The sequence below is a fragment of the Phycodurus eques genome, chromosome 9 (genome assembly GCF_024500275.1).
Source record: "Phycodurus eques isolate BA_2022a chromosome 9, UOR_Pequ_1.1, whole genome shotgun sequence".
In the NCBI taxonomy this organism is placed as follows: Eukaryota; Metazoa; Chordata; class Actinopteri; order Syngnathiformes; family Syngnathidae; genus Phycodurus; species Phycodurus eques.
Genome location: NC_084533.1, coordinates 16,629,194 through 16,640,820, shown reverse-complemented (window position 1 = coordinate 16,640,820; position 11,627 = coordinate 16,629,194). Strand labels below are relative to the sequence as shown.

At 40.1% G+C, this 11,627-nt stretch overlaps 1 protein-coding gene across 3 annotated transcripts in view; it reads right to left on the bottom strand.

Annotated features, from left to right (window-relative positions):
* rnf44 (ring finger protein 44) overlaps positions 1–11,627 on the bottom strand; it is a 21,777-nt gene that overhangs the window by 3,476 nt on the left and 6,674 nt on the right. For 2 of the 3 annotated variants that reach the window (XM_061684988.1, XM_061684987.1), the window contains exons 3-10: positions 9,906–10,128; positions 8,061–8,228; positions 6,716–6,889; positions 6,464–6,625; positions 5,186–5,301; positions 4,890–4,977; positions 3,418–3,539; positions 69–168 (exon numbers count right to left, since the gene is read on the bottom strand). In XM_061684988.1, coding sequence (XP_061540972.1) covers positions 69–168; positions 3,418–3,539; positions 4,890–4,977; positions 5,186–5,301; positions 6,464–6,625; positions 6,716–6,889; positions 8,061–8,228; positions 9,906–10,128 — 1,153 coding nt within the window. The remainder of the gene's footprint in view (positions 1–68; positions 169–3,417; positions 3,540–4,889; positions 4,978–5,185; positions 5,302–6,463; positions 6,626–6,715; positions 6,890–8,060; positions 8,229–9,905; positions 10,129–11,627) is intronic. The other variant, XM_061684989.1, reaches the window with a different exon arrangement.

Sequence of the window (11,627 nt, the reverse complement as noted above, 5' to 3'; positions counted from 1 at the left end):
AGCGGAGGCATGTCACATAACCTCGTGCCGATTGACAGTCTTTTTTTGTCTTCACGACGTCATCTTACCTTTAACCATTTATCCACACATTTGGCGTGGAATTCGTGATTGCAGGGTAATACACGAAGTAGCTGCCTACACTCAAAGTCACTAAAGCACACAACACACCTGAGGACACAAAAAAAGGGAGTAAATACATGAAGCATATGTAAACTGTACAACCCCAATTCCAATGAAGTTGGGAAGTTGTTTTAAACATAAAAACAGAATACAATGATTTGCAACTTATGTTCGACCTGTATTTAATTGAATACATTACAAAGACAAGATATTTAATGTTCAAACTGATAAACTTTATTGTTTTTAGCAAATAATCATTAACTTGGAATTTTATGGCTGCAACAGGTTCCAAAAAAGCTGGGACAGGGTCATGTTTACCACTGTTTTACATCACCCTTTCTTTTAACAATATTCAATACACGTTTGGGAACTGAGGACACTAATAGTTGAAGGTTTGTAGGTGGAATTTTTTCCCATTCTTGCTTGATGTACAGCATTCAGCTGTTCAACAGTCTGGGGTTTCCGTTGTCGTATTTTACGCTTCATAATGCGCCACACATTTTCAATAGGAGACAGGGCTGGACTGCAGGCAGGCCAGTCTAGTACCTGCACTCTTTCACTACGAAGCCATGCTGTTGTAACACGTACAGAATGTGGTTTGGCATTGTCTTGCTGAAAAAGATGTTGCTTGGATGGCAGCATATGTTTCTCCAAAACCTGTATGTACCTTTCAGCATTAATGGTGCCTTCACAGATGTGTAAGTTACCCATGCCATTGGCACTAACACAGCCCAATACCATCACAGATGCTGGCTTTTGAACTTTGCATCCGTAACAGTCCGGATTGTTCTTTTCCTCTTTGCCCGAAGGACACGACATCCACAATTTCTAAAAACAATTTGAAATGTGGACTCGTCGGACCACAAAACACTTTTCCACTTTGTATCAGTCCATCTTAGATGAGCTTGGGCCAACAGAAGCCGGCAGCGTTTCAGGGTGTTGTTGATAAATGGCTTTTGCTTTGCATAGTAGAGTTTCGAGTTGCACTTACGGATGTAGCGCCGAACTATATTTACTGATATGGGTTTTCTGAAGTGTTCTGAAGCTCCTTTTATACCTAATCATGGCACCCACCTGTTCCCAACTAGAATGTTCACCTGTGAGATGTTCCAAACAGGTGTTTGAAGAGCATTCCTCAACTTTTTCAGTCTTTTTTGCCATCTGTCCCAGCTTTTTGGAATGTGTTGCAGCCATAAAATTCTAAGTTAATGATTATTTGCTGAAAACAATAACACTTATCAGTTTGAACATTAAATATCGTCTTTGTAGTGTATTCATTGGAATTCATTGTATTCAACTTCATTGGAAATGGGGTTGTATGATAATATGGGCCTTTGTGTGTTCTTCAGACCATTTTAAACCTGAAGTGAATTTGTAACAGTTGCCAATTGTCCCAGCCCAAATCCCAGACCTTAAACTTGTGGGGTGACATCACAAATATAAATTGAATCCTTTTATGGCGACGGTCTATAGAGTGATATAAACTTAAGTGTAAAAACGATAATTATAGATACTAAATAATTCCTCGTTTACCACGGTTATGTTCCAGACAACCCCCGCTATAGACAAAATCCAGAAAGAAGTGACCAAATATATATTTGATTAAGTTTAGATTTTTAAAGCTTCACACATTTACAGTAATACCAAAATATAAGTAGCGCAGGCATTTTTGCCCATTTGCGGTCACCATCCTTTCATTCTATACTACAGCCTGTGTGAACTTCAATGTGGACCTGCCTTTAAAAGGTGGGCCTGAAATGTTGAGTGATGTGGAAATGAGCGAAAGAGGATGTTCAGATGATTGGCTGTTTACAGGCTTTAGCTTTAGCCACTGTGAGGGCAGAGTGACTGCGTCAGTTGAGTAAGGCTGGTCGGCAAGAATGTGCTTGTGCTTCATGTATTTTGTTACCGTTTGTACAATAAAGCAATTGAAAGGGCACCGACGGCTGTTTCCATCCTCCCTCTATCCAAACCACCTGTTTTGGATTACAATTCGTTCTAACTTACAGTGGTAGGCTTTATTCAAATAGATAATGACGTTTACTTTACCGTAGACCTGCAGTTGTGTAACTTAAGCCAGTTGGCCTTTGCAATAGACACATTTCACTTTCACTTCTTTAATGAAATATGAAATGATTCCAAACTTTGGACATTCTTCTCCTGTTCTATCTGCTCAGTTTGTCACATGCTTAGTTACTCCTCGTCCTCCTTTAGTGATGATGATACTTGTGACTTGGAGGGGCGGCTCTGCACTGTGGAAGGTTAGTGTTTAACTGCGCTAACTAGCCAGCCGCAGTTCATAGCTGGTGCGAAGAAAGTCAGCTCAGTACACCAAGCATCTGCCCACTAGTTCCCGAGCAGCCGGGAGAGCAGGGAGGATGGGTGACTGTTTTACATAGTTGCACATACGACTGGCCGCTCCTCCAGATCTGTGGTCGGAAACAGTGCTGATGTCGTTGTGGTGACATTTGGCGTGTCCCAACAGTAGTCACCACAGCAAGTCACTCGCATGAATTGTTTTTGGCAGTTTTTACACCGGATGCTATTCACTGATTGTTCCAAAACAGATTGATATTATTGCAAATGACTGCCAGTTTCATTTTCTTGAACAAAAGAATATGTAAAGACAACTTGTTAGGGAAATATAGGCCATCTGAACACTATAGGTCCTCTATTTTTTTCTTTAAAGGTATAGCCTAATCATGTATAAGAAATGTTTAGATGTGGAACACGATGTGTTGTGTTCCCAATGTGTGTATGGAATTAAAAGGATTGTGCGCTCTACTCACTACCTTTATTCTGAACAGAGGTGTGTCGTATTAAGTCTGAACTAGCCACATCCTGATATGCTTTATTTTACCTGGTCCATTGGTGTATGACTGCTTTATAACAAATTCACTGCAGCTTGAAAATGGTTTGAGCTTCACTCATTTTTTAAGCACACTGCTATTGTTCTAATACTAACTGTACATGGCATAAGCGGTAAACAAGTGTTTCCTCCAAGAGTTTCTACACCACAGAGAAGATCCACACATAGAAGACACACATCATAAGTTAGCTCAACCTCTCAGACTCATGTCGATAAAGCCAACAATAATTTAGTCCACTTAATGTTGTCGACTAAAACTAGTCTTAAATAAGCTATCAAATACTCAATTCTAATGACAAACAACAAGTGAAGAACCTGAACTATTTACCAAACCTACTATCAAAACTTGACATTGCATGATACAATGAGATATTCGCTTGAATACACGATACACTGAAAAATAGGATGAGGGTAAAGAGGAGGCTTACAACGTTTGCTCAGATAGATGATTCTCTGAGCTAAACTTGTAGGATGGAAGTTGCTCGATGTCGGCCTTGTTGAGCCCACGTGGTTTTGCTTCACCCAACCTCTCGGCCAGATTCAGTAAAGCCTGCAGGGAGACAGATGCTTAACTTAAAACAGATATGGTTTGTAGACAAATAGTGTGGTTTCTGGAGGCTTGCCCACCCTTCAAGTGAGAAATCAATCTTTTGTTATCTGTTATCTGCCTGTTTCAAAAAATCTGTCCGCACATACTTCACCGCTTGTTAAAGTTGTGCCACAGAGTAAGTATGAAGTGTTGCCTCAGTGAGTAAATTACAATGCTCAGGCTCCGCCACCTTTCGTTATGGTAATAAAAGCCAGACTCAATATTAAACCAGCAGTATGTGCGGCTCGCTTGCATGAGACAGGGCTAACTTCAGCAAGACAAGAACTAGTGTATGTAAAGTGTATGTGCTATTATGTGGACTCACACACTTTTCCATTTTGCGCCATTCCATCTCAGATGAGCTCGGGCCCAGAGAAGACGGCATCGTTTCTAGGTGTTGTTGATATATGGCTTTCACTTTGCATGGTAGACTTTTAACTTGCATTTGTCAATGTAGCGACAAACAGTGTTAACTGACCACAGTTTTCTGAAGTGTTCCTGAAGCGCACGTGGCAAAGTCCTTTACGCAATGATGCCAGTTTTTTAATGCAGGGTCGCATGAGGGATCAAAGGCTACAGGCATTCGATTATGGTTTTCAGCCTTGACAATTATGTGCAGAGATTTCTTTAGATTTTTAGAATCTTTTGATGATATTATGGACCATAGATCAGTGATTCTCAACGGCTGGTTCTGGACCCAAAAGTGGGCGGCGGAGTCATTTTGGGTGGGTCACGGACGGACAGTAAAATAATTATAATTCAGTCTGTTGCTTTGGTCTGTATTCTTCTTTCCCTAAAAAGAACACATAATATAGACATTTGACTTTCTTAAAAAGAAGAGCTCAGTGCCAATATATACAATTTTGTACATGCAGTTATGTCCATCCTGACTTTGGTGCTCTCTAAAAGGCATAGCAAAAATAGAAAAATCCAGGTCCTAGGGTGACAACAGTTGAGAACAATGCTGCACATCATGAAATCCCTAAATTCCTTGCAATTGTATGTTGAGAAACGTTTTTACACTGTTGGACAATTTGCTCACGCAGTTGTTCAAAAATTGGTGAACCTTGCGCCATCCTTGCTTGTGAACAACTGAACCTTTCAGGGACGCTCCTTTTACACCCAATCATAACACTCACATGTTTCCAATTAACCTGTTCACCTGTGGAATGTTCCAAACAGGTATTTTTTTAGCACTCCTCAACTTTCCCAGTCTTTTGTTGGGCCTGTGCCAGCTTTTTGGAACATGTTGCAGGCATCAAATTCAAAGTGTATCTCAGGATAAAAAGTGTGGCCAAGTGGTGAACTAACCTCATAGTTCTCCATTTCCACATCATCCACATCAAGGTCGAGACTGATGGCTGGGCCTACTGCTGTTGGAGGCACAGGAAGCATTGAGCTAAATGAAGAAAAGAGAGAAACAATGAAACGCAACCCTTGTACTGTACCTCGCCATTAACACAAGTAGCGGTTAAATGTTTTCCGCCTGAACTGGTAACGAAAGTTTATCTTTCTTGAGAAATGGGCATCATCCAAACTGTATACTGAACTGGTAACGAAAGTTGATCTTTCTTGAGAAATGGGCATCATCCAAACTGTATACTTACAGGAAGTAAGGGAGAAAGCCTGGGTAGTAGGAGGGAGGTGGCAGGGGAGGAGGAAGAGGCTGCTGTAGCCGGTATCTCTGTCCACTTGCTCGCCGTGGCACCATGTGAGGATATGGCTGGTGGGAGAAAAAAAATGTAAATTAATTTACTGTCGATGTGAATTGTCTGAAATGTTACACACTAAACAGGAGAGTCATTACCAAATACCGCTGAATTGGAGTTGCAGTAAGAAGACAATTACACTTCCACACGGAAAGTGCCTTGATATAACTTATGGTCCAAATTTGTACTACATAAATAAGAAATTACTTAAAATATTTGTGAAAGTACATTTTAGCAAGTTGCCTTTACATATTTTCACTGAAATATAAGTGACGGTATCTTGGAAAAATTATTATTATTAAAATTATGAACAAACTGAGTTCATAGTTGTTGTTTTTAACCAGGCATGTAGGAGTGGCCTATAAATTAAATATTTTAATACTTCTCCCAAAAAATCTAACACATACTCTTAAAGGCTCTTTAAAGCATGCTATACTGAAACAGTGGATTACAGAGTAACGCAATACAATCTTATGGAAATGTTTTGCCAAACAATACCAATAATATTGAAGAAAATCATCTATGATATAACATGTATCCAAGTGGCTGAAAAATGAATTTTTCAAAATTAAAACAGTCATTTAATAAAATGCACGAGTCCGATATAACGCTTACATATTTTTTTTAGGGAGAAAAGCTTATTTTACTGACACTAATTAGATTTACTTACAGAATGTACATCATTTGTGTTTGCAGTCATCCCTGTGTGCTGTACGTAATAATTTATATGTTCTCATTGGCATTGTTGATGGTACATAGAGGGGGATACTGCAATTTACATTCTCATATTAAAAAGGTCAAATTGTAAAGTACTTGAACAAATCAGAATCATCTTTATTTACCAAGTATGTCCAAAAAACACACAAGGAATTTGTCTCCGGTAATTGGAGCCGCTCTAGTACGGCAACAGACAGTCAATTGACAGAGACCACTTTTGAGACATAAAAACATTGACAAAAAAAAAAACAGTCACTGCGCAATAAAGGTTTGCTAGTTATCTGGTAATGCTGGTACATTTTTTCCCCCATTTTTTTTCATTATCGTTGTAAATGTCAACCATACTTTTGGCAAGTTACTTCCAGGCATCTGGTGATGAACTATAATGTGGATTTTGAACACACAAACAGAAGCTGGGTGAAAATAAAAGTAAATAAGTCATTCCTTGGACTGTCTTACCACTCCAAAGGGAAGCTCCTGATGCAGAGGCTCTTGAGGAAGGTACTGTATGGGCAGAGATGGAGGCAGCGCTGGTGGGTGATGTGAGGGAGGGTAAGAGAAGGTTCCTAATGGGCGCTGGTCCCCCCTTAGGTCAACTTCATTCTCTACTCTCTGTAGAGGCTGATGGGGGTGATATGTACAACCAGTTTGATTAGTGCCAGAAAGCAAAAGTGACCACACAGTTCGTGCTATTCGGTGTGGACTACTCACCATGCGTGGGTGCTGAGGCTGTAAAGGGACAAATTGGCTCATAGGAGTAAGGTGCGGTGGCTGGTGGGGGGGTACAGATGGGTTTGGGTGCAATACAAAATGTTCGCTGGAGATCAGGGGCGGGAAGGCTTGGTAAGACACCGGCATATGCTGCATGGTACATGCCTGTATGAGCTGAGAGGTGACACAAATACAGGAAGAGACTCACTTTTATGCAACATTCTGCCCCACTCCCAAAATTTGTGATGCATCCTCCACCTGATCTAAAAATTCTATTTTCCTACATGTTTTAGGTAGGGCTGAGCGATGGGACAAATGTACAGGAAAGAATTGCTTCATGCCATTCCTGTGTCCATTCTATATTTGCTGACTTCTGATTTCAACAAACTAGGGACTGGCATAGATTCATTAAATAACTGCTCATTAAGAATTGTGACAATTTGGCAAATTGGCGTACACTACTTGCTGCAACCAGCAGTCACATTTAAATCAAATCTCAAATACGGGTAGTTTGATATGTTAAGAAAAACAACGTAGTCATTTATGATAGTAAGATGAGCTACATCCAGGCAGCAGTCTGCTCAAAACGACATGGGCATCAACACAGGAATTCGGAACAGGATTCTCCTAACCCCCATTGAATAAATAAATAAATAAAAATAGTCAAATGAATCACATTTTCCCCCTCACAGTCAATCATACAGGTGGAACGGTTCACAAAATCCACGGTTTGGTTCGTATCTTGATTTTGTGGTCACGGTTTTCGGATCAGTACATGTCTCTTAGGAAAATCAACTGAAAGTATGTTCACAACATTATTATTAACGCCCACAACATAAAACAAATTGCAGTGATTTCATAACCGTATGATATACCTGTATATGTTTTGAAATAGTTGTGTTCTGTGTGTGCGCACATAACCCAAGCATTTATAAACCTTAGCATTCTTTAAAAAAAAATTTGGGGGGAGGATTAAAGGTCAACTGTTTGGCCACTTCTCTCTGATTCTCACCTACCCAATTCTTCACTTGCTGAGCTAACAAGTGGACAATGCCCATGTTTGACACATCGCACAACCCTAGTTAAAACCATGCGATAAACATGGAACATGAAGTGACATATTACTGAAACCACAGCACTGACAGTGTTGCCACAACGTCAGGTATGTTCAGGCAATACCACGCACAGCTTATGTTATAACAACAAATTCATGCCACTAATTTTGCAAATTCACAAGACACATTGTAGCTTATGAGCTAAGTTCTGCAGAGAAACAGACTGCACGGTTGCTATCGTGCACTACATGAAAGCCACTGACATTTGGGCTTTCCCCTTTCAAACTCACAGGAGGAGGAAGGCAGCAGAGTAGAGAGAGCTGTCCACTGAACATTACCGAGCATGCTGGGAGCTGCTGAGTGTTGCACCCTGGTAAAGGCTGCCCAGCGTGGATGGGAAATCCGTGGGTCGTCACCGTCGTAACAGTGTATGATATTGGAACAGATCCCTGGGGCATCTGACATAAGAGAAAAGAGAAGTGGACGGAGATTAATTGCAAGCTGCCTCAAAATCTGAGGCTATGGTTACAAACTGGACCATCTACGCAAAGTACGGCTATCATCTGGTGGAGCCAGAGACAACATAACGCAGTCACTCAAATAGTGGTCTCTGCTGTGAGAGAAATCATGCCCTAATTAATCACCACATATGCAGTCCACTTCGAAAAATAGGCTGCATCTCAAATATACTGATAAAAAATATAAATACATGTATTTTCCTCCCATTTTTAATGAGCCGAACTCACAGGTCTATGACGTTTTTCTATATACACAAAATGCCAATTAATCTCAAATATTGTCTAAATCTGAGTTACTGAGCACTACTCCTTTGCCAAGATAACCCTTTCACTTCACAGGTGTGTCATATCAAGATGCTGATTAGACTGGGATCATTGCACAAGTGTGCCTTAGGCTGCCTACAATAAAAGGCCCTGCTAAAATGCGTAGTGTTAATGTATTGGGGAGTCCGGGGGGATGGAACCAGCCAGCATCTGGTGTGATCACCATTTGCCTCACACAGTGCAACTCGTCCTTCGCATACAGTTGATCAGGTTTTTGATTGTGGCCTGGATTGTTGGTCCACTCTTCTTCAATGACTCTGCGAAGTCGCTGGATATTAGCAGGAACTGGAACACGTCGTATAGGCTATTCAAAAACTCAATTGGTGACACATTCATTGAGTATGCTGGCCATGCAAGAACTGGGATGTTTTCAATTCCCAGGAATTGTGTACAGATCCTTGCAACATGGGGTCATGTATTACCATGCTGCAAAATGAGGTGATGGTCGTGTATAAATGGGAAGGCTGATTACTAACCACTGAGTGGTTTTCTACCCCCAAGGACGCCCAAATACAGTAAAACTACACATTTTAGAGAGGCCTTCTATTGTGGGCAGCCTACAGGACACCTGTGGCTGTAGTTAATAATAATTATTTATTATTATAATTACGCTGTCAAATCAACATCTTGATAAGCCACACCTGGGAGGTGGACGGATCATCTCGGCAAAGGAGAAGTGCTCACAAACACAAATTCAGACAGAGTGTGTCGATGTGTGGCTCATAATATATATCCCAATCCCTTACCTATTTGCAGGTTTTTTTTCAAATGTTTTTATTCCAGGGCAATTATAATGGCCATCAATTATTCATACATTTCCGCTATTTGAGGTCAGGCCCCGTCGCTATCCGCCGCAACTATTAGGGGTCCACTGTAATGTGAAATTGATAACCATGATCATTTTGGTCATGTTAATCATTCTATGAAAGGTTCAACCCTTTTCATTTCTATGTGGAAAAACGCAATTTAATACTGTCCCAAAATATATAACAAAGCAACGGTCTACCATGCAGTGATTGACAGAGGCTATATAAAATAAAACAATATATATTTATTTTAGCACATACTAAATACAATATCCTATGTCTCGCATTTTAATAACGTATCATTTGTGGGGGTAAAAATACACTTAACGAATTGATATAGTATTGCTGTAAAAATACATTTGTCTCATCACGAATAAATGCCTAACCCAATAACTGGTACTCTGCAACTGAGAAAGCGCTGCTAGTAACTGTATGAGGGAAGACGGTATTGGCTACCACAAGCAAAAAGTAGTTCCTGATGCGCTACCTGCTCGTGTAAATCCACCATGATAGAGTTCTGCTGGGGCAGGTGGGCCGCAGGGTGAAGCATGCGTGGTGATGTGCTGGTGTGGCTGTATTGTCTGGATTCATCTAAAGGAACCTGTTGGTGATGTTGGGAGAAAAGCAGATGATGGAGATTCTCATCCTGGACCAGGGAAGAGTGCAGCACAGGCCTGTCTCGTAGCCCCCACTGGCGTCTCACTGGTGGGCTGTAAGATCCGAAAAAAAATAAAAAAGATATATCACACTGGGTTTTATACGATCAGGAGTTTTTGGGCCACAGATTTTAAATAAACCGATCAGTGATGTGATCACAAGATGAAACAATATAGCTATTTAAATAACTCATTTACTGAATATACTGTGGGACCTTTGGTTACTAACCTAATTGGTTCCATAACCCTGTTTGTAACACCAAACATGATAAACTGAGGTGTTTAAATTTAAATGAATGCAAATGGCATGAATCCGTTGCAGCCCCAAAACTAAGTTACGCTTACCTTTTTTTTTGGTCAGTGTGTGGTTAAAAATGAGTTAAAACACACCGTTATAAAGAAATAACACTAAATAAACATGATAACCGTTTATTGCTCATTGACTGTAACTTAAGAGGGGTAAGGGGAGGAGGAGTACAACTCGTCCAATGAAGAAGAGTTTTCCATAACACGGGGAAATTCTGATTCAGGTGCTTTTTCTTATGTCTTTCTTTTTTGATTCATTGGTGGATTTGGGCGCATCGAAGTGATCCAGGGATTTTTTTTTTCTGTTCAGAAAAGAAATTTTAAAAGTGGGAAGGTTTTTTTTTAACATTTTTTGATTGCCTTGCTCATCACCAGCGTGCGGTTTCTCATTTTTTTTGTCAGTCTAATAAAGAGCAAAAAAACAACAACAAAGATGCAGTACCTTACTTGCATTGCGTGGCATCCAGAGCCAATAATGGTTACACAATGCGAGGAGAAGAATTGATCTTTCCACTCATCAATGACAAGTGACACGTGCTTCCTAACAAAACCTTTTGCAGTTTTGCTTTTTTTAGGAGCCATTCTGACTGTTTAGCCCTCATCCGTTAGCAAAGGTTCTGTGCACATTGCACCAACTTGAGTGGTCATTCATAAACAACAAGGCTGCTGGTTGGATCTGTGATTGGTAAATGTGCGTCGGCAGAACCTTTGCCTAGCGACAACATGAATGGACAGCTATTTTGACGTAATTACGCAGACATTAACCATTCATTGTCTTAATTAGATGCTACAATTCAATGTGTAACGTGCATATAATAGACAGTATTTTTTATGAAAAGAAAAGCATTCGATTTTTTTTTTTTTTTTTTTTTAACTACAATTCCAAATCTAACGCGGACACTACTAGATTTGTTATGGGATGGTCGAAGATCTGAAAGCAGACACGACAGGGCTAAAAATAAAGTAGCTTTCGGACTCAAACATACACAACAGCAACGCCGAACATCCCCGGAGTAAACGAGATTGTGTCAGCTGTAAAGTCATAATTGGCAGGTCAGATCGCTGTGGCGAAATATGGCATTACAGCCCATCACAAAATTTGCATAAAATGCAAAATATCCTATTTTATTATTATAAATAATCCTATTTTCTTTATTGCCAAAGACAAACAGTTTTGTTATGGTTTAATTGAAGAAAATGTTAGCTCATCCAGTATTTATGTTTTAAACAGTGACACAACACCTCAA